This window comes from Nothobranchius furzeri, chromosome 10 (assembly GCF_043380555.1).
Source record: "Nothobranchius furzeri strain GRZ-AD chromosome 10, NfurGRZ-RIMD1, whole genome shotgun sequence".
NCBI lineage: Eukaryota > Metazoa > Chordata > Actinopteri > Cyprinodontiformes > Nothobranchiidae > Nothobranchius > Nothobranchius furzeri.
The window spans coordinates 43,087,804-43,111,253 of NC_091750.1; the positions used below are offsets into that span (position 1 = coordinate 43,087,804).

General features: G+C 38.7%; 2 protein-coding genes across 3 annotated transcripts in view; one reads left to right on the forward strand and one right to left on the reverse strand.

Annotated features, from left to right (window-relative positions):
* sptbn4a (spectrin, beta, non-erythrocytic 4a) overlaps window positions 1–23,450 on the reverse strand; it is a 70,266-nt gene that overhangs the window by 39,399 nt on the left and 7,417 nt on the right. For both annotated transcript variants that reach the window (XM_054730458.2, XM_054730457.2), the window contains exons 3-4: window positions 10,226–10,489; window positions 7,492–7,725 (exon numbers count right to left, since the gene is read on the reverse strand). In XM_054730458.2, the coding sequence (XP_054586433.1) occupies window positions 7,492–7,725; window positions 10,226–10,489 (498 nt within the window). The remainder of the gene's footprint in view (window positions 1–7,491; window positions 7,726–10,225; window positions 10,490–23,450) is intronic.
* Window positions 671–2,787, forward strand: LOC129152408 (uncharacterized). The gene is made up of 8 exons (XM_070555413.1): window positions 671–962; window positions 1,047–1,183; window positions 1,272–1,365; window positions 1,456–1,567; window positions 1,653–1,873; window positions 1,973–2,144; window positions 2,226–2,353; window positions 2,470–2,787. Exons 1-8 carry the CDS (start codon window positions 879–881, stop codon window positions 2,785–2,787), a joined length of 1,266 nt encoding a protein of 421 aa, XP_070411514.1. The 5' UTR covers window positions 671–878.

Below are 23,450 nucleotides of genomic sequence, written 5' to 3' on the forward strand. Positions count from 1 at the left end.
AGATGACTTAAGGCAACAGTCGACCAGTTTAACCACTATCACAAACGAGCATCAGACACAATTAAGATTTCAGGCTGCAGCAGCTGACTTGATGTTTTTCTTTTGTTATTACTGGAGCATTTATCTAATTATTGATATAGAAATTATCTTTGTATATTTATTTTTTCTAAAATAAAGCATCTCATCTAAAGCACTATACACTATTAGGGGAAATTAATGTTTGTTTTTTTTTTACTTTTGTTTTAACAGGAAAATGCTGCTGCGTGTTTCATTTAGTGGGGAGCAGAAGTATGTAAGACTGTCTGACCTAACACTTGATGCCTTCCTGAAAGAAGGTTAGTATAAAACAATATTACAGTATTTTACTTGGTGAATCTATACAATTTATCATAAGACATTGTGTGAACTGCTGAAGTTGATCATTTTCCCTGCTGTTAATTAAAATCAACTATATTGACCTATTCACCTGATTTTTAACCTGTCAGCAGTTGGTAAATAACATCAGACTTTACCCTTTGTTTCTCTTATTTAGTGTGTTTAAAATTTGACATACCAGGAGAAAAACTGTTCGATCTGAAGGTGTATGACCAGTCTGACACCCAAATTGATGCTGAGGTTTTTGAGGAAATAGTGAAGGAGTCCCCAGGCACATTTCGAGTCACGATGAGTAATGAAGAACTTGGTAAGGACTATTTAAAGTCGTGTTCATTTTTAACCTAAAGGTTTGGATTGGAGCATCACAGTTACATTTAATATACTTTTGTCTTTGTATTTTTTTGTTGTTGTTTTTTTTTCCACTTTGTGTAGGTTCTTCTCTATCACCATTGGCTACATCATCTTCAGCATCTTCTGATGATACTATTATTCTGAACTTCACCATGTGTGATCCTGCTGAAGATTCAGCAACTGATGGAGGAAATCAGCCTAAAAAGCCATGTCACATAAACTACGAGGCACTGGCAGTGAGTAATATTCATTACTGTTAAATCTAACACTCATATGTGTACCTCAGTTTTTGATGACTACATTCTTCATTTCATTTTAAGTTGATTAAACAGATCCTAACTACAAAGCCTGGTGGTGAACGCATCATGCAGGAGTACGCAAAAACCAAATCTTTGACAGATGCCACCAGAAGACAGATGATAAACATTCTAGCTGCTGAGATGACAGAAAAGCATGGGTAAATTTATATAGGCTAAAAATAGCATATTTACTATATTTATTTTGATATCAAATGTGTGACAGTCATCATTGTGCTTATTTATCAGAACATCTCCCCCTCGAACTGTCAGAGTGATGTATGCACAAGGAATTGTTGCCTTGTTTCCATATCTGGAAGACCCCCTTTCAAAACATGGATATGTAAGCAAAATGGTCGTAACAACATTAAGCTAAATATTGATGGTATAAATACTGATAACATATTCTGTATCTTTGTGTTTTATTATATAGGAACACTATTACGATCCAGAGAGTGGGTCAGGATACCTTGCATGGCGCTTGAAGACCATTCAAAGAAAAGCTGCTGAGGAGAAGGGTGCATCAGTAAGGAAATCTACCAAAAGTAAGTTTACAAATCAGTTATAGTATGATGGCAATAAAATGTCAAATGTGTGGGCACAAGCTCATGTATTTATTTTTTTCTGAAGTTGGTGGGCCAGGCCATGGACAATCCAACTTAGCTGCTGACAAAATGCAGTCTAATGAGGATGTGGAAGCAGCTCTTGCTGTTTTGAAACACACTGCTGATGAGGACACTATTCGTGAGAAGATGAGAGCCACATTTGCATATCGCAATTCACTGGTCAACGATGACAAGACAACAGATGTCTTCTCAGTCTTTCCACGGTTTTTGGACACACCGGGACTGGTAAAACATTGTTTTTGTTACAGAAATATCCTGGACATTATGAAGTGTCACCAATAGTGGTTTTATTTATTTATTTTGTCCTTTATTTTTGCAATGCAGATAGAACAAGATTTCAGACTTCTGTTTGGTGAGGAAACTGCCAACAAATTCTTGGTGAAGTGGCCCACCTCTATTAAAGAGAAGGTTATCGTGGAAAGCCATAGACTGGTACCCACTCCAGAACTCTTACACTTGCTGCACAACACTGAGTCAGCAGCTGAAGATGAAAATGGTATGTGTGTAATAAAGGTAATTATGACAATTTAATTTATTTGTAACATTTTGTTAATCAGATGCATGTCTTTTTTTACAGGCTGGGACAGTGACATGTCTGCAATCTTGCTGCTGCTACATCTGCTACCACCTTCTGCACAAGGACGAAAGAGGCCAGGAAAGATGTCTGCATCTCAAGCTGCAGATCACCTCATCAGATTCCTAAAGGTATGCTGGGCGCTTTTTTAAAATATACTTCCCATCACCTCACTTTAATGCCCAGTTTGAAGTTACCTTATCTATTGTCAGTCTTGACACTAAATACTATTATTTTTCTGTCTTAGGCTGGAACCAGTGTACAACAGCATCTAGACCATATTAGCCAAAGCTGCCAGCCCTACCTTCTTGCTCAGGGAACTACAAGAAGCAGGATCCACACCTTCTTCATTGTGATCGACAAGCATGCACTTCCATGCAAGGCAACTGGTTCAGTGGGAGCTCTTGATGAACTCTTTAAAGCTCATTATGTATTCGGTATGTCATACAGTCATGCCCTGACCAACTTTTTCACTTTTCTCCAAACAACCGTTTACAACATCGATGTAGCAGAAACAAAACAAACTCCCAGAGTTGCAGAGTTGCGAGCAAGAATGCTGCGCTAGAATCGGGTGAGCCATAACAATGAAGTGTTTTCTTTGCAAAAGGGACCGTGGTACACCAAACAGCCTTATTAAGCACCTTAAAGTAATCCATGGTCTCTGCACTGGCAGGACTCTTTATCTTAAATGTGGCCAAATGGGATGCTCACGTTCTTTTGGTAGTTTTTCTGGTTTTAGAAAGCATCTAAACAAGTGTCATGTTGACAATTCATTTAATTCAGTTGAAGAACCCAATGTTTCATCTTGTCAAAGTGTTCCTAACACAAGTAATTCCACTGATTTTCAAGTATCTAAATGTTTAGAGACCGAGTCAGGTTTATCTTCAGCTAACCTTGTAAATAGTTGTGCAAGTGTAATTTCCGATCTACAGGCTGCAGGTTTAGGCCAAAGCATTGTGAACTCTGTTGTTGGTTCCATGGAAGAGATAGTTAAAGATGTTCAGCAGCATGCAAAAGAAACTGTCATTAGACATGTATTTAATGATGAAAGAGAAACAGAAGTTTGCAAAAAAGTTGAAGCTTGTTTTGACGACTTAGATAATCCTTTTTCAATTCTTAATTCAGAATACAAGCGATCAAAATTTTTATCAGAAAAAAGGGAAATTGTAGAACCACTTGAATACGTAATTGGCTCCAGATTTGACACAAGGCGAAATAAAAGCACTGGAACATATGATCAGATAGTAGTTAAAGATAAATTCATGTACATTCCAATTTTATCTACACTGCAATCAGTATTCAATAGTCAGTATGCTGCAGAAATGTTGATAAGCTTAGACACTAATGACTCAACACTCAGAGATATTAGTGATGGTTCTTTTTTCAAAACTCATCCTCTGTTTTCAACTGAAAAACATACAGTACAGATACAAATGTTTTATGACGATTTTGAGGTTGCAAATCCTCTTGGTTCCAAGCGAGGTATTCACAAAATGGGTGCAATATATTTTACTTTAAGAAATTTTTCTCCAAAATGGAATTCCGTCTTGGCCAACATACACCTCTGTGCTTTGTTTCATGCACAAGATCTTAAACGATATGGTTTTAATGAAATCCTTGCTCCTGTTGTTCGAGACATTAAAGTGTTGGAAAGTGATGGCATTGTTATTCCACTGTATGGTGGTTGTGTTCGTGGCAGTTTGGTACAGGTTACTGGTGATAATTTAGCCTTGCATAGCCTGTTTGGTTTGGTGGAGTCTTTTAGTGCAAGGTACTGTTGCAGGTTTTGTTTAGCCGAAAAAGATGACTTTCAAACAGAATTTTCTGAAGATTCTCCAAAAATAATATTGCGCACCAAAGACACCCACACTGCCCACTGTCAAGAGATGGCTGGTTATCCCTCTCTTCCTTATGTTTTTGGTGTAAAGAGTTCATGCGCACTAAATTCACTGACTTATTTTCATACATCTGAGAACTTTGCAGTTGATGTGATGCATGACATTTTAGAAGGGGTGGCCCAGTACGAACTAAAGCTTTTGTTTCAGCATTTTAAAGGACATTATATCACACTGAGAGAGCTGAATTTGAGAATACTGAATTTTGATTATGGATTCATGGAAAGAAACAATCGGCCAGTTGCAGTGAATTTAAGTGAGGAGTCTAATGATTTGGGACTGAATGCAATTCAGTCGTGGTGCTTGCTAAGGAATGTTCCTCTCATTTTTGGAAATTTGATAACCTCCACTGATCGACATTGGGATCTACTTCTTTTATTACTTCAAATAGTCAACATTGTATTGTCTCCTAAGTTGTCACAAGGACTTTGTGTATATTTGAAACATTTGATTGTGGATCACCACAAACTGTTCAAGAATTTGTATCCACATAAGAAACTTTTACCAAAGCACCATTTCCTCATCCATTATCCACGTTGTATTCAGAAAATCGGACCTGTACTTCATACTTGGTGCATGCGCTATGAAGGTAAGCACAATTTTTTCAAAAAACAGCTTAAATCATTTAAAAATATCACCAAAACTCTAGCCAAAAAACACCAGAGACATATGGCATACATTTGGCAATCTTCTTCTACTTTTAATCGTTTAGACATTGGTCCAGGGAAAATGGTGTCTTTGAAAATGATAAAAGGAGGCTCTGTTATTGCCATGTCAATGCAAGTGCCACATGGTATTCAAGTTATGAAAGTCAACTGGGCAAAACACAATGGCTTTATTTACCGCCCTCATCTGGTTATTTGTGGCAAAGTTGATTTTGAAATGCCGATATTTTATCAGATTGAGTCAGTTCTGATAATACATGAGAAACTGTTTCTGCTAACTGTGCCTTTATGCACAGTTAGCTTTCAGGAACATGTCCATGCATATGAAGTGGCCAGGACAACACAAGATTTGGTTTTGTTTCATGCTGACCACCTGCTGTATCCCAGGCCTTTTGATATACAAATGTCATATGGAGTGAATGACTCACTTCTCCTTGTTGTTCCATATTGTTTTCTGTGGTGATTGCATTATTCAAAAATGTTTGATTACAAATAGTAATGTGATTATGGACAGTAGCTTTCAATGTCCAACTTTTTATGCAACTATTACAACTGTTTATACATTTGAGAATGTAAAGTATCTTTGCATTGTGAATAAATGCTGTCAAAGTTACCTTTTGTCTGAGATTATTTTTATTTGATAGATCTACATGAACTAGATATTTAAAACAACACTGGAGAAATAAAAATCAACACTATAGAGAAATTAAATTTGACACTAAAGACTGTTTTTTATATCTAATTTTGGAGTTAAATTAACTCTTCAAAGTGTAATATTTTACTCTGAAAAGTGTTCATAAACCACAGTGTTAATTATTTCAACACATTGCAGTGTTAATTTTAACACAAATTTGAGTAAAATTAACACTGAAAATGTAACACTGATAAAAGAGTAAATTTTACTCTATTTTCGAGTGGGACCAAATGTTATCTGACACGGAGTTAAATTCAACTCTCTTAGAGTTAAATTGACACAGGATTTTTTTACTGTGTACAGTTTGTTGTTGCATTTATTTAATAAACAATCATTTTACAGAACTGTTGTTACATCTGACTGTTTTTAACAGCAATCCTAGCTTCGATCACTTTCCACATATATGTCATGAGCTCAATGAGCGTGAGATTACCAAATTCATATTGAAGTTGTTTTAGTGAAAGTAACAAAGTAATGCAAAAGTAGTGTAATGCCTTACATTTTAAAATCAGCAATATTGTAATGTAATTCATTTCTTTAAAATGAGGGTAACAAGTAATAAATAATGCATTACAGTTCTGAAGCAACTTGCCCAACACTGGTTGTTGATACGGAGAGCTGCCATTTTGGATGTCGAGGTCGGAGTTGTGAAATTCTGCCAAGTTTCTGACTTGGAGGTCCAACTTTGGGGGGCATGTCATTTTAATCTTCCTACTCTGAAGTTGGGATTTCAGAGTTCCAAGTACAAATCAAACGCACCATAGGAGGATTCAAATCCATGAAATGGTCAGAAGTAATGGTAAGAGTTGAAATGGTAAGAAGTTCAACTATAACTATACCCCATGGAGGTCTGATGGAGAAGAGACAGCAGGTGTGTTCAGGTTGTTCTCTGACCGAATAGTTGTATTATACATGTTGTTACAGGTAACTGAATAAAACCCACAACTCTCTAAAGGGAACAGGTCATCCTCAGGTTCTTGGACCTGACCAGCTAAATACAAAATTATTGTTATGTCTAGTCATTAAATAATGACCTAAAAACTACTAAACCATTGTTCATTAAGATTTATTAATTTTGGTTACCTTAGTTTTAATATGAAGAAATCAAGCAACTGTAACGTAGCATGATGGTAAAATAATCTGGAAAAAAGATTCACAAGAGACCAAAATTGTAGGGGCGAAAAAATAAAACTATTGTCAAAAGAATATAAAGGTATTCAATAAAATGTAATATTCCATTAAAATGTGGATTATCATTATTATTGAACCTTCGATTGATGATGAAACTAGGTAATTTGGGTATGCCAGGGAAACAACACTTTATAATAATTTGAAACAGAGACAAAAAACATAGTTTATAAAAATCTATACTTTATTTCTATTGTCAATGATGATGCAAGGCAAATGATTATAAATGGTGATTCAAAGGGAAACAATGAATGAACTCTGATGAAATGTGACGTATGTTTTAAGAGCTTAATAAAGTTAATCAGAAAGATGTGATGTCTGGGTTTATAAAATAAATTTAGCTGAATGTTTAATGTGGTTTGACAACTCATCAAATTAATAATAACCATCCAACGCCACTGTGCACAGTCTACGAACCATGTGATGAATGTTCTCGGCGATCCAGGGAACGGCAAAGTTGGTTCGGCCTGGTTGCCGGGTGAAATTGACTTCTGTGGTATTCAAAGCTTGTAGGTCCACTTAACTTAAATCAGATGTTTTCAAATGCATCTAATCTAAATCAATGTTGCTATGGATAATAATTTAGCCAGGAAATATGAGAGGTTTACATTTGTATTGTCTTCTAGTTTATTTGAATATCTTTTAGCAAAAAAGTACTCCAGATGTTGTGATACATTCTTGAGAGCCAGTTAATTTAATAGTTTATCACCACTGATGTCATGTGGCGGTTGTGACCACTGATAAGGTTTTTTCTACATGAAATGACGCAACCCAATTCTTTGCTGTTAATAATCCTGCAAATACAATATGAATAATAATAAACTCACAATTTCATCTTCTAGATCTTGGGCAACCTGGTGCATCTCCTTGGAGGCCAGCAGGATGCGACGTCTCTCCTTCAGGGGCTCGATTAGGCGGACAATTCGGGTCTCCACCTCACCCGACTGCTCTGCAGCCTCCTTGTCACCAGCCATCAGGCCTTGCTGGGGCAGACTGAGCCCCTGCAGCCCTCCCAGCTCTCCCACATCTTTGTAAAAGTCACCAATCTGAGACTCCATAGCCTGCACCAGAGGAGAGCAGAAAGTCAGGAAGCTGTCTGATTGGGTAACAGCAACACGACCCTATGATTTTGTAATGTTGATGTTTTATCCCCACAAATATCACAAGCATGGAGGAGTTCTGCCATTTGGTGGATTTACCTCCAAAATGACATAGCTGGCTTCGCTTCCTCAAGACAAGTGCTTTGCTTTATTTATTAAACGCTGTGAAAACTACAAACTAAAAACAGCAGCTTCACGCAGAAGCGCGACAAAGCGCCCTGGAGCAACGAGCGCTTCTAATGGGCGCCCTTGTTAACCTACACTCTCGGTCACATCAGCTGCGAAGTGTCACGAATGCTTGCGCTGTGCAGCGATCGTTCCGGCATGGACTCTATTTTTTCATGAGCCATGAGTGAGCTGCGACAAATCTGGCAGGAAGTCAAACCAAAGCAGAAGAGGCAGACTGGAAATTGAACAAAATAAAATAAATTTTCAAAATAAAACACCGCAATTGATAAATGTGATCATTTTTGTGTATCTAAACAGACTAGAGAGATAAAAATGAACACACACACACACACACACACACACACACACACACACAAGGGCACGTGGGGGTTTAAAAAAACAGTACGAGTGAGCAGAAGCGCTAATTGAAAATTCTCTCCTGATGTGAACAGAGGAGGAGCGGACAGCGCACGAATTTCGTGAGCGATCCACATCACGGCATTTCGCAACTGGTGTGTTCTGGGCATTAGACACTTAAAATGGAGTTGCTAATGCTAACGGTTAGCTTCTACTAGCCAAGCCGTTCTCTGCTGTTTCCTGGATGCTAAACCAACAACAGCCTTTCCCGACATGAGCCAAGATAGGTGTGCCCATGAATTTTAAATGTTTCATAAGTTGATGATATATCCAAGTTTTCACCCAGGACATTATTGACATGTAATATATGTATATACTGTCAGACATGACATGACAATCACTTGACAAACTGGCCGACCATCACTTTTCAAATTAGCAAAATTTTGTCCATAACAAAAACCTCTAGCAAGCCACGGCCTGCAGATTGTCTGAAAGTTTCCACAGAGTCCACGGTGGACCTTTTTTTTTCATTGATCCATAGAAGATCATCTCTGAATTCACAGCTGCATTTTTTTTTATCCGAGCACCGAAGGCACTAAGGATGCTGTAGTACCGTGAGGTAAGATTAATTCTCATTAATATACCATTGTTAAAGCGCTAAAGCAGCAGAACAATTATACTTTGCTCTTAACGGTGGTTTATTAAAGTAATCTAACAAACAGCAGTAATAATGCTGCATCTCTGATGCTCCCACCCTCACAAACGCTCTAAAATATTTAATCCCCAACGCATCTCAACCCTTTAGCATTCCAACGTCCTGCTCATGGGACAAAACAAATACATTCATGTGACCCAGAATTTTATGTTAGAACAGACATATCATGCCTTTAAACTCTTCCTTTTTTCATCTAAATCATTCAGTTGTGGTCCAAATACTGAGGAACTGCAGTTCTTGGGTCTGATTTCCTAATAATTGTTTCTCTACAGATCCCTCTCCTTTTGGTACTGTCTTTTTAAATCTGAATGAAGAGCTGCTACAGTATCAGTGCAACAGCAGCACATAACAATAACCCCTACAGATCATGTCAATACTTTTCAGACGTTGTCCTGGGTCTGATGGTAATTCCTAATAACTATGATGATCCCCAATGTTTATCTGATCAATTCTGTTGGTTTATTAAATTATTCTGAACTAAAACTCATGGTAGGAAATATTTTGCATTTTGCAAAGATTTACACTGAATGTTACAAAATGAATTAAACATGTAATATATGGAAACATCAGAGATCACTGCAATACCTTCTGTTTAAATCTGCAGCATGTTGTCACACATGGTTCACACACATCTGTGATTTTGGCAGGCGCAGTGCTGAAGTTTTTGCAAACACTGTATAAATGTGCAACAATTCATATTTGTTTTTAGAGTCATTTTGTTGGCAGAATCTGATCATTTTATCACTGAGCTGGAAGGCCTGCATGTTAACCCTTAAGGACTTGTGGTGACACGGGTGTAACATCCCATTTCAAACATCTGCAAATTTGCTTCCAGAGTCATATCCTCAAGTTTGACAACTCAAAATGACATCCTTTATATACATATATTGAAAATTAATTAATTAATTAATTAATTTAATTAATTTCAGTGTGTATTTATTCAAATCTGTTTTATTTAAAAAGGGCTTGGGTCCTTAAGGGCTCAGAGAGTTGTCATTTTCAAAAATAATAAGTAAAAATGGTATGTCAGTGAACTTGCTCTTAACATAAAAACGTGTTCAGAGCAGACCACTGTAGAGAATTTTTTTTTATCCTTTTGTTAAACAGCGAACAGGAGCCTTTTCAATAAAACATTTATTACCTCATTCTGAGCAGAAACTCTGAAAGGTGTACCGAGTAAAACCACTGCTGACTGATCAGAACCAGGGCATTCCGACTTGCCTGGAATTTCTGGAGCTGCTCATTGAAGGTGGGTAGGTGGTGTGCTTGTTCCAGCTGGGGGGGCTGCTGCTCCAGGTGGGACAGCTGACTGTCGAGGTCCGAGTAGCTCTTCACCGCTGGCTCAGGCTTGTTGTTTTCAAAGAGCTGGCGAGCTTTTGCCTTAGTTGCATTCTCCAGGTCAGACCAGCACTCCCTAATCTCCTCCAACTTCTGCTGCACAACGGGGCGCAGCTCCGGCTTCTCCTGGATCAGCTCAAGACCCTCCTGAATGGAGAGGAGGAACATTTAACAGGGATTATTAGTACTGCAGTACAATTCAAATTGGTCAAACACTACTTTGTTGTGTGCCACAAGGCGGTTTTGATAAAGATGGAGCCCGCCTGACATTATCTAAGGGCCTATTGTTTCTTGGGCTGAGTGCTTTTCTTCTTGTTGTCTTTAATGTCAGGTTTTGCTTAAAGCAAAGACTGATGTTAGTCCCAAAAACTGGAGAAATGAGAATCTTGTGCAAAAGTTTATTTATTTCACAAATTCAGCCTAAAGGTGAAACTAATCTGAGACAGACTCATTCTGTGCAAAGCCAGGCAATTCAAGCCTTTATTTGTTATAATTGTGATGAAAATGGCTTACAGTTTACAAAAACCCCTCAAAATCCAAACCCCCACACAATAATAATTTTACATGAAATCAATGAAAAAAGGATTTTAATTAAATAAATGTCAGACCTCTTAAAAAGTATAATGCATATGTACTCAGTATACTTGGTTTAGGCCCATTTTGCTTTACTGATATAAATGAACTTTTGTATAATATTCAAATTTTTCGAGTTTCACTTTTATTACTGTTAATATTTAAACAATATTTTTTACAGAAGAGCACCACCTTTGCCATCTCTATACATTAAAATATGCTACAAGACACATTAAACTAAATGATGTCTGCAATTCAGCATTTCATAAAAATATTTGGCAGAATAACTTAAATAAAATGGCCAAAATCATCCATCCATTTTCTGAACCCGCATGTCCACGCAGAGTCGCGGGGGGGCTGGTGCCTATCTCCAGCGGTCAATGGGCAGTTAGCCAGGGTACACTCTGGACAGACAGTCCATCGCAGGGCAACACAGAGACACACAGGACAAACAATCATGCACACACACTCTCACACCTAGGGACAATTTGGACAGACCAATCAACCTAACAGTCATGTTTTTGGACTGTGGGAGGAAGCCGGAGTACCCGGAGAGAACCCACGCATTCACAGGGAGAACATGCAAACTCCATGCAGAAAGATCCCAGGCCGGGAAGCGAACCCAGGACTTTCTTGCTACAAGGCAACAGCTCTAACCACTGCGCAGCCTGCCAAAATCAGGTGTGTGATCTAGATAGCAGAACAGATCTTCACCCTAAGGCAGGAGCCCCATTAGTCCAGAAACAGGTGTACTGAGCACTGTCTGGCCTCAGGCTGACCTAATAGTCACTCCCCCCCCCCCTCCCCCACTAAAAAATCAGTTTTGTATGCAAGGTGATGTGGATGAATGCTCCAAGAGGAACCGTTAACAGAAAGGGATTCATCCCAGTCTAAAAATAGGAGTGGATAATGGTCATCTTCTAAAACAAGATCTGGATCTTGTGTGCATTTTGGTGTTGTTTACAGACAACAATAGTATCTTTCCAGGCCTTTTTTAACAAGTATTTCACTTGTTAGGATAGTAAGCGGTGCATGTGATAAACTGCGTTTTGTTTTTGGAACAAACGTAATCCTTCACACAGTGGAACCCATCCCATGGCTTTCACAATGCAGTGCTGCATTCCTTCTCTTGGCACAGGCTCTCTGCTTAACTGCTGCTAGTGCTCACACTCTGTTCATCCCTCTCTCACTCCAGTCTTTCCTCAGCCTCACTCTCCCTCCCCTAATGCAGAGCAAGCAGAAAACAAGGTGCTCTGCCCCATTCTCTCTTCTCTCTGTTGGCTTCACTACACTGGGTGAGGCAGTGGAAGAAAAAAAAATCAGAGGCAGGGGGGAATTGAAAAGAAAGCTGACAAAAGGAAGAAGAAAACATTAAAAGGGAAAATAATGAAAGGTGTGTAATACTGCTACATCCTGCAGTTTGACCTAACGTGCAAAGGAGAAGTAGATGTTTTAGGCAGTCATGGCAGACAGAGCAATGTTCAAAGGCCCCAGCACAGATAGATCATGCTCTCATAGCAGCAACATACAGCCAATTTCTGTTGGCCTTTTTGCAATGCTGACACAGCATAATTAAAGCAGTAGGTGGGTTGAAAGAGCTATTTAAAAGTACAGAAAGCAATTAATTTACACCAACCGAACATTACAAAACTACACAGACTCTCAGCATTTTCAGTTTTTTTTATATCTGTTCTCTATTTTCTACAAGCCTGCTCTAACTCTACTCTGAACCACTGTCACCCAAACATTGTTGGATTTTCACACGTCACAACCATCGACATATAAATATTGGACAATTGTTGGACAAAATGACTTGCTGTGGCATCAATTGCACTAATAGAGCATCCAAGGAGTCTCCACTTCATTTTTTTCGGTAAGTAAAATTATATTTATGTATTTTAGGTCACTGCCGAGCTGAGCTTAGATTTTAACGTGTACTGTTTAACCATGAAATTTAAATGTAATAGGGTAAACCCCAGTGCATTTAACATAATGCTGCATTTCAGAAAATGGGTTGAAATATAACATGTTGGTGGAGCTGGGTTCTGACTATCGGCTTGTGGAGCTCTCGGGAGACCCAAGTTTTCCACCCGGTTCTCCCCTTCCCGCAGCTCGGCGCATCTCTGTCTGATCGCGGCTCTGTCTGATTGCGGCTTTTCACTCTCTGGTTGCCTTAGTTTATCAGCTAATGTTGGAAGTCATGTTTGGATTTCTTTATGAGCAAGTGTTTGTGCAACACGTGGTTGGTGCGAGATGCTCACTATGAACAGTGTATAGATCGTGTGCTAGTGATTCATGTGTGGGTTGATGTATGAGCTTCTGTTGGTGGTCCACAATGCAACATGTGGTCGAGGCGAGATGCTTGCAGCTAGCTTACTTAACGTAGTTACGTGTCAGCCTCGTCAACGTGAGACATATTTTATCTTTTCTTTGGCTCATGTGTCGGTTGCTTAATTAACTACTGATCTCAGCCGTGAACAAAACGGCTCTTTTTTTAATGTGTTCGTTAGCTCGTGTCTGTGTTGCGTAGCTAAGTATTGATCTCGGCCGCGTACGAAATGGGCCTTTTTAATGTGTTCATTAGCTCATGTCTGTGTTGCGTAGCTAATCGTGCTTTCCAGTTGTCCTCGGAACTCAGAATTTCCGAGCAGCAAATTACGTAACAGGCTCGTTTTGCATTCCAGCTGCCAACTCGGAAAAAAATGGATGACATCAGTGTTGTTGAGTACTAAACCAAAACAGTGTCTACCAAATGCTGCAAATTATCCAACTTATACCTTATTGCACTTTTTCCACAATGCCACAGGACAGAGGAAGAGGTGCTACACTATGTTGAGTCATTGTTGAGTAGGCATACATCTGTAGTAATTAACTTGCTCACTGTGACAGCTAACACAGTATATAGTTTTACTTCTTTACTGGTATCCAGTGATTCCATGGAGGAAGCATCTGCCTTCTGACACAGAAGACTATATCCAAGCAGAACAAAAAACTACAAAGGTATGTGATTTTTCTGTTTCAAATTTTATTTGTCCTAATAATTTAAACTCCTATCAATATTGTTTTTTTTTCTCTTTTCTGGAATGACAGTGGATCCAAAGTGAAGAGAGGCTGTACATCAAAAGGCATTAAATATTAATAACCCTATGTAAGAAAATTCATCCAGAAGCCTGACCTAGTGAAACTATTAAAACCAAAATTGTTGCTTTTACACAGCAGGTCTAGGTACTGTTAGGACATGTAGAAGCATCTCTGAAGACTCAGCAAAAATGAACAATCAACAGAAAACCAGGCAGAGAGACTTTATTTATATTTCCAGAAACAACAACACATCGTGTAAAAAAACTCAATATTTGCTATGTTTGACCATGTGTTTTTCAGAATAAAGGAGAGCATCTTCCCAGCAGTGGTAAACAGTAATTGACCTGTATTTGTACCTTCTTATGGTTCTACAGCTCACCAAGACGCCTCACAACACAATCATCAACCCATTTACACATACATTTACACTCTGCTCATGAGTAGCTACAATGTGGCCACAGCTGCCATGGAACAGAAGCAAGGCTACTGAGCACTAGCCCCTGCAGTCCCTCCAACAAGCACCACCACCAGCGTAACTCTTGCTCTACCACCTACAGCAGCCTTCCTGGCCAAGATGTCCACATCCAGTTTTTGAATGTTCATGCAGTTTGCTTTTCAGCACCAAGGACTTGATTTCTGATTTAAAACTAGGACACATGACTGCTTTCTCCCGCCACCCAACAAACACTCATTCACTTCAATTCAGTACAATGGTTTTAAAATAAGCCCTCAATGACAATTCGTCCTGCACATGAACGTAGTTGTAAGAACTATTGCAGTTTTCAATGTTGCATACTAAAAAAGTACTTTTATGACATTATACCTGATTGTTTTTCAGTTGGTTTCTTTTTGTATAGCGCTGTCAGAAGCCTAACTGCTAACTAATGCTAAGTAAAGCAACTGAATTTTATTAGTAAGTGATTAGTAAGCTAATTTTTATTCTTGGTTAGACCTGTTTATTACTCCATGTTAACTGCTGTCGGACTTCACATAACGTGTAATATACAACCTCAGTCATTGTTGAACTGCACAATGTTTTGTGCAACATCAAGACTGTGAATAAAATGTTTCAAATGTACTTGGACAAACTTTCAGTTGGTTATTAGTAGATTAACTACTTTGAATTTGAAAAGCTGCCTAAAAAGCTTTAAATGAATGTGCCAGTTGGTGTTTCAGTGGTTTGTTTTTGATTAAGTTGTACTGCTGTCAGGCTGTGCAGTGATGCAGTGGTTAGAGCGTAGAGTGGTTAGAGCCTTGCAGCGAGAAGGTTCTGGGTTCGCTTCCCAGCCTGGGATCTTTCTGCATGGAGTTTGCTTGTTCTCCCTGTGCATGCGTGGGTTCTCTCCGGGTACTCCGGCTTCCTCCCACAGTCCAAAAACATGACGGTTAGGTTGATTGGTCTGGTCTGTGTGTGTGTGTGTGTGTGTGTGTGTGTGTGTGTGTGTGTGTGTGATTGTTTGTCCCGTGTGTCTCTGTGTTGCCCTGCAATGGACTGGCTCTCTGTCCAGGGTGTACCCCGCCTGATTGCCCATTGACCGCTGGAGATAAGCACCCCCACGACCCTATGTGGACAACGCGGGTTCAGACAATGGATGGATGGATGGATGGATGTCCTGCTGTCCCTGAGCCTCTCAACCTACAACTCCCCAACAGGAAGAGAATATCAGTCTCACAGGTAAATGCTTCATGTCATTTTGCTGCTCTTCTTTTGTAGGAAGACATGATTTTTATTCAGGCGTAGGACACATGGCCACCATCCTGCGCCAGATGGCAGGCCCCTTTCAAAATTTCTTCAGAAATTTTCTAGTGTATTAATGTCATGCTTGTGATGTTTTTATATCTATATGTCCTCCTAAAAACAATAAAAAAATCTCAGTAAAAACATTTCTGTTCACTATTTACAAGCTTATTTATTGTTTTTCAATCAATCAATCAATCAATCAATCAATCAATCAAAGCTTCATGAAAGTTATGTAAAAGGATTTAATCTCACGCAGTTTAACCATCTTTTATTTGAGGTTGTTTAGTCCTCATAATGGATAATGAGTTCTGTGAATTTGGAAATATTTGCTCTTGATTGCCTAAGGGGCAATAGCTCAGCAGGTTGTCCAGTAATCGGAAGGTTGCAGGTTCGATCCCGGCTCTGGACAGAGAATTCTGCTGTTGTCTCCTTGGGCAAGACACTGAACCCACGTTGCCTGCTGGAGGTGGTTGGAGGGACCGGTGGCGCCTGTGCTTGGCAGCCTCGCCTCTGTCAGTGCGCCCCAGGGCAGCTGTGGCTACATCGTAGCTCATCACCATCAGTGTGTGAATGAATGAATGATCATCACTGTCGTCATTGTAATGATTCAATAGTTACGTCTTACGTATGAACCATAAAATATGAGATTCCATATTATTATGAAATATCAATCTGATGGATCTTGGAATATTACTTTAACCAGAAGATCAGAACTTTTTATTGCAGGGATCAAATAACACTTCGTATTAACCAACAGTCAAAGAGAGATAGAGACCAAGTTTAAAAGTTTAAGAAAATTTATTTCTAAACAAATTAAAACAAGGCTAACTAACTCTAAACACTGTGTGATGAATGGATCTAGTGGTGAATGAGGCAAGATGGTGGTGTGATGGAATGTTGTTATCAGAACTCTTGTTTTCAGAGAAGCGTTAGTTCTGTGTGGGAGCAAAAGTTTGCTCTAAACTACATTCGGAGTTTCAAAAACACATTCAGACTCTATCCTGTTGTCTACATACCCTTGCGGAGACCTCCGTGGTAGATCCAGAATGCCAGGTCCTTGGACAGCCCCCCCCCCCCCCCCCCCCCCCCCCCCGTACCGAAACCAATGAACCAGCGTTTGGTACGACAGACTAGTCTTTGGAATGCCTCCAGGTAAGTGACAGGTGGTTTACAGCGTCAGCAGGGACCCAGCCAGGTCGGTGACTTCAGCTCTTAGTCTGGAGGAACGTTGCATTCAGATACAGCTCGCAACAGGTTTGTTATCCAGCTTGTCAAGGCTCTTGTTGTTGAAATGTGACGAGTGGCCGGCTCGAAACTCTAGAACGTTGAACTGAGTTAAGGGTGACGTGACAGTTTGTTTTACAATCCAGATGTTTTGATTTATGGTCGATTCAGGATTTGACAACAAGTATAAACACCACACAAAGCCACACCACGCGTCAGAATGAAAGCTCTGATTGGAGAGACAAAAGGAATGTGTCATGTGACTTAACAGTACGTGGATCAGTATGTCTAGTGTAAATATTTAAAGTTATATTACTTATTATATTCTATCATAGGATTATAATATCAAGTAATTAATATTTTCATTTCACAGATTGATTGAACATTGCTTCACATCATTATTTGGACTAACAGACATTATTTAATTATTTATTTAATAGTTCTTCTGATTCTAAAAGAGTTCTTAAATTAAGAGTTCTTCTTGTCTTCTCTTGAGCTGTAGGAGGAGGCAAATAGCTAGTTAAACAGTCTAGATGCCAAGACTTCACAGGCCTTGAGCAAAATCAAGGAGATGACCTTCAGAAGGAAAAATAGCCTCTTCATGATGCTATATCAACATCATCATCATCATCATCATCATCATCATCACTGTTATCATCATCATCATCACTCATCATCATCATCATTCACTGTTATCATCATCATCCTCATCACTAGCATCATCAACATCATCATCATCACCATTGTCATAACATCACAATCATCAATGTCACTGTTATTATCATCATCATCATCATCATCATCATCACTGTTATCATCATCACAGTCGTCATCATCATGATCACTGTTATCGTCATCATCATCGCGTCATCATCATTATCATCACTGTTATCACCATCGTCATCATCATCATCACTGGCATCATCATCATCGTTGTCATCATCATTGTCGTAACATCATCATCATCACTGGCATAATTATCATCGTCGTCATTATCATTGTCATAACATCGTCATCATCATCATCATCATCATCACTGGCATCATCATCATCGTCACCATCATTGTCATCATTGGCATAACATCATCATCATCACTGGCATCATCATCATCGTCGTCATCATCATTGTCATAACATCATCATCATCATCATCATCATCGCTTCATCATAATTGTAATCACTGTTATCATCATCATCATCACTGTTATCATCATCATCACTGTTACCATCATCGTCATCACTGGCATCATCATCATCATCATCATCGTCATCGTCATCGTTGTCATCATTGTCCTAACATCATCATCATCATCATCATCATCATCATTGGCATCATCATCATCGTCGTCGTCATCATCATTGTCATAACATTGTCATCATCATCATCATCGTCGTCATCATCATTGTCATAACATTGTCATCATCATCATCATCGTCGTTGTCGTTGTCATTGTCATTGTCATCATTGTCATCACTGTCATTATCATCATCATCATCGCGTAATCATCATTGTCATCACTGGCATTATCATCATTGCGTCATCATCATTGTCATCACTGCCATCATCATCATCGCGTCATCATCATTGTCATCACTGTTATCATCATCATCATCATCATCATCATCATTGTCGTAACGTCGTCATTATCATCACCATTGTTGTCATCATTGTCATCACCGTCATCATCATCATCATCATCATCATCATCGCATCATCATCATAGTCATCACTGTTATCATCATCATCAACGTCATCATCATTGTCATAACATCATCATCATCATCACCATCGTTATCATCATTGTCATCATTGTCATCACCGTCATCATCATCATCATTATCATCATTGTCATCATTGTCATCACTGTTATCATCATCATCATCATCGCGTCATCATCATCATCATCATCATCATCATCACTGTTATCATCATCGTCATCACTGGCATCATCATCATCATCATATTCAAAACATCATCATCACTGTTATCATCATCATCATCATCACTGGCATCATCATCAACATCGTCATCATCATTGTCATAACATCATCATCATCACTGGCATCATCATCATCATCGTCATGATCATTGTCATAACATCATCATCATCATCATCTTCATTGTCATCATCATTGTCATAACATCATCATCACTGTTATCATCATCATCGTCATCACTGGCATCATCTTCATCATCGTCATCATCATTGTCATAACATTATCATCATCATCATCATCATCACCATCATCATCACTGTTATCATAATCATCGTCATCACTGGCATCATCTTCATCATTGTCATCATCATTGTCATCATCATCATCATCATCATCATCATCATCATCATCATCACAGTTTTCACTATCATCATCATCATCATCACTGGCATCATCATCATCATCATCATCATCTGTGACATAATATCATCATCATCATCATCATCATCATCACAGTTTTCACCATCATCATCATCATCACTGGCATCATCATCATCGTCGTCGTCATCATCATTGTCATAACATCGTCATCATCATCATCATCGTCATCATCATTGTCATCATCATTGTCATCACATCATCATCATCACATCATCATCATCACTGTTATCATCATCATCACTGTCATCATCATCATCATCATCACTGTTGTCATCATAATCACTGTTATCATCATCATCATCACTGTCGTCATCATCATCTTCATCATCACTTTTTTCATCATCATCATCACTGGCATCATCATCATCATCATGTTCATAACATCATCATTACTGTTATCATCATCATCATCACTGGCATCATCATCATCATTGTCATCATCATTGTCATAACATCATCATCATCATCATCGTCATCATCATTGTCATAACATCATCATCACTGTTATCATCATCATCGTCATCACTGGCATCATCTTCATCATCGTCATCAACATTGTCATAACATCATCATCATCATCATCATTGTCATCATCATTGTCATAACATCATCATCACTGTTGTCATCATCATCATCATCACTGGCATCATCTTCATCATCGTCATCATCATTGTCATAACATCATCATCATCATCGGCATCATCATTGTCATAACATTATCATCATCGTCATCATCATTTTCATCACATCATCGTCATCATCATCGTCATCACTGGCATCACCATCATCATCATCGTCATCATCATTGCCATAACATCATCATCATCATCATCACTGGCATCATCATCATCATCATCATTGTCGTAACATAATCATCATCATCATCATCATCATCTTCATTGCATCATTGTCATCATTATCATCACTGTTATCATGATCATCATCATTGTCAGTGTTATCATCATCATCATCATCACTGTTATCATTATCATCATTGTCATCATCACATTCATGATCATCATCAACGTCCTCATCATCATCGTCATCACCGTCATCATCATCATCATCATCATCATCATCATCACAGTTTTCACCATCATCATCATCATCACTGGCATCATCATCATCGTCATCATCAGTGTCATAATATCATCATCATCATCATCATCATCATCATCATCATCATCACTGGTATCATCATTATCGTTGTCGTCATCACCATTGTCATAACATCGTCATCATCATCATCGTCGTCATCATCCTTGTCATAACATCGTCATCATCATCATCGTCGTCGTTGTCATCATTGTCATCACTGTCATTATCATCATCATCGCGTAATCATCATTGTCATAACATCATCATCATCGTCATCACTGGCATCATCATCATCATCGTCATCATCATTGTCGTAACATCATCATCATCATCATCATCATCATCGCATCATTGTCATCTTTATCATCACTGTTATCATCATCATCATCAGTGTTATCATTATCATCATTGTCATCATCACATTCATGATCATCATCAATGTCCTCATCATCATCGCCATCACCGTCATCATCATCATCATCATCATCATCATCACTATTATCATTTTCATCATTGTCATTATCATCGTTCATCATCAACATCGTGTCATCATCATCACCATCATCATCAACGTCATCATCATCACCATTATCATCTTTACCATCATCATCGCTATCCTACAGCAACTTCAAAACTAAGAGGAGAAGCTTAAAATGCACTGTAAAACCATACAGAGGAGCTAAAACTGGTGTGATATGGTTCTTCATTCTGGTGCCTGTCAGGAACCTATTTTGGACAAGCTAAAGCTGGGCTAACTTCTAAAACAAAGGAAAATGCAATAGTCCAAGCACAAAGCTCGACATAAGCTTCTTTTCAACCTGTAGAGAAGTGAGATATTTTCTTATTTAGAATCATGCCACACTGAATGAACTGGATGCTATCAAAAATTATGTCCTTTTCACCACGGTGTAGGTAGTGAACCTAGGTAGTGAATTTGTGTTGTGATATGGGATTATAATTTCAACAAACACCTGGACACTTTAAATTTTTACCAATAGTAGACACCAGAACACCAGAAACTAAAAGTTTTGCATAAAAATATCTAATAATTGTGCACTGTATTTTAAAATATCACCTCTACTTTGTATCTTTTGCCATTTTTCTTTCTTTGTGTTAAATATGACATTTATGTAACACCATTAAAGCCTTAACACATTAAACAACATCCAAACAGAAACCAAACATGTAATTAAGCAAAACTACAACAGTGATCATGGTATTTGGTTTAGGTTGTATGATATACATCTGCAGTCAAGCTAGAGGGGTTGTTTATGTGCTGAAGTGCTGAGCACGGAGCCCGTGGTGTGACTTGGAACAAGGTCAGCTGCGAGTCTTCCTGCTGTAACAGAGAAGCACCCACAGATCCCCCACATGCACGAGGCGGCCCGGAGCTGTGTGGCTGCCTTCATGTGCTGAGTAAGTACTGTGAGAGAGCAGGCCGTGACAGGAACCCATCCAAAAGGACGCTGAGTTCTTCCATCACCACATGAAGCTGCCTCATCTGTTTTATCTGTCTCTCAGGTAATAACAGATGTTTGGGTGAATGAACTGAGTGTCCATGGACACATGATGGTCTCTGTAACAACCTAGATTATATCTGGACACATAAACATGAGCCAGTTGATATAGGAGATGCAGTGAGTGTGGAAAAAACCACCCACTGTCATTTTCTTCGTGGAATGGGTCTGGTATTTAGCATGGAGGCTATAGCGGTCTGATGAGTTAGTGCAGGATGCACATTCAGGATGTTTACGTTTCAGCAGAAGAACAAAAACTGCATCCTTCTCCAAGTGGAATTACAGAAGAGGAATAACACTGAGAATGTTCCATAAAGCCCTAAGAACTTTCACTCTTGGTATTTTAAAATCAGATTTTTTTTTTATTATTAATTTTTATATTATTGGCTCTGGGGTGAAACAGACCTTTGATTTGATGGTGTCATCAGTGTTTTGACTGATCCCAAATCCCTGCTTCAGTTTTATACCCTGGCTACAAATGCCAAACAATAGGTATAGTTACATTGCAGTAAAGGTCCTGCATGTAGGGAGTGTCCCAGATGGTCAAATTAGTTTAATTTGAAGAACAGAAACACAAAATACAGTTCTTTAAAATCTGAATATTTATAAACTAGGACTGCAACAAACGATTATTTGGATCATCGATGAATCAAATGGGGTCTCGACTTGATTCGATTAAAGGAGAAAATTTAAAAAAATTCTAGGGAAAGATATTTTCTCTCCTTCCTTTACTTTAACAACAGAACATAATTGTGCTCTTTGTTAACAAAGTTGTTAAATGTTAAAACAAAGTTGATTAAATAGAACATAAGAAACATCCTGGATCTGTTTCTCCGCTTTCCATTGAAGTATCAGATCAATACTCTGTATCAGCACATTCTCAAAATCAAATGATTTGGACTCGAGTGATAAAATCTGATCAGGAAAAAAAAATTCATTTTTCAAATAAAAAACTGCTAGGGAAAAATATTTTCTCTCCTTCCTTTACTTTAACAACAGAACATGATTATAAAACAGTTTTTCTATTTGTGTGTAAAACAACACGCTATCACCTAAATTTATCCATAATTAAACTACGATCAGTAAAATGTAATCTATTTCACTAACTTGTTCAGTAGTAAGTTACTGGAAATGCTGCAGTGGCTTGCCATATTCCTTCAGCAGTGTTGGGCAGAGCAGACGCGAAGCAGTAATCTGACTGCAGTGGTGCCTGTGTCGGTACCAGATTGGCTCAGGCCCTGCGCCTGCTAGTGATGTCACATTCTGGCAAATCCACTCAGCTTTCACACTTAAGTTTTGGAAAGACATCAGCACTTTTGTTAATAAATTCTGGTTTGTTAACAACAAACGTGGAGCTGACAGAGAAGTAGAAATTAGGCTTAATAAACAGGATGATGATGGGGACTTTTCTGCTTGTAGAGTTTGGTTATTCTTAAACCTAATTTAACTTCTCCGTCAGCTCCACGAGGGAGAGACACGGACGCATGGACGGAGG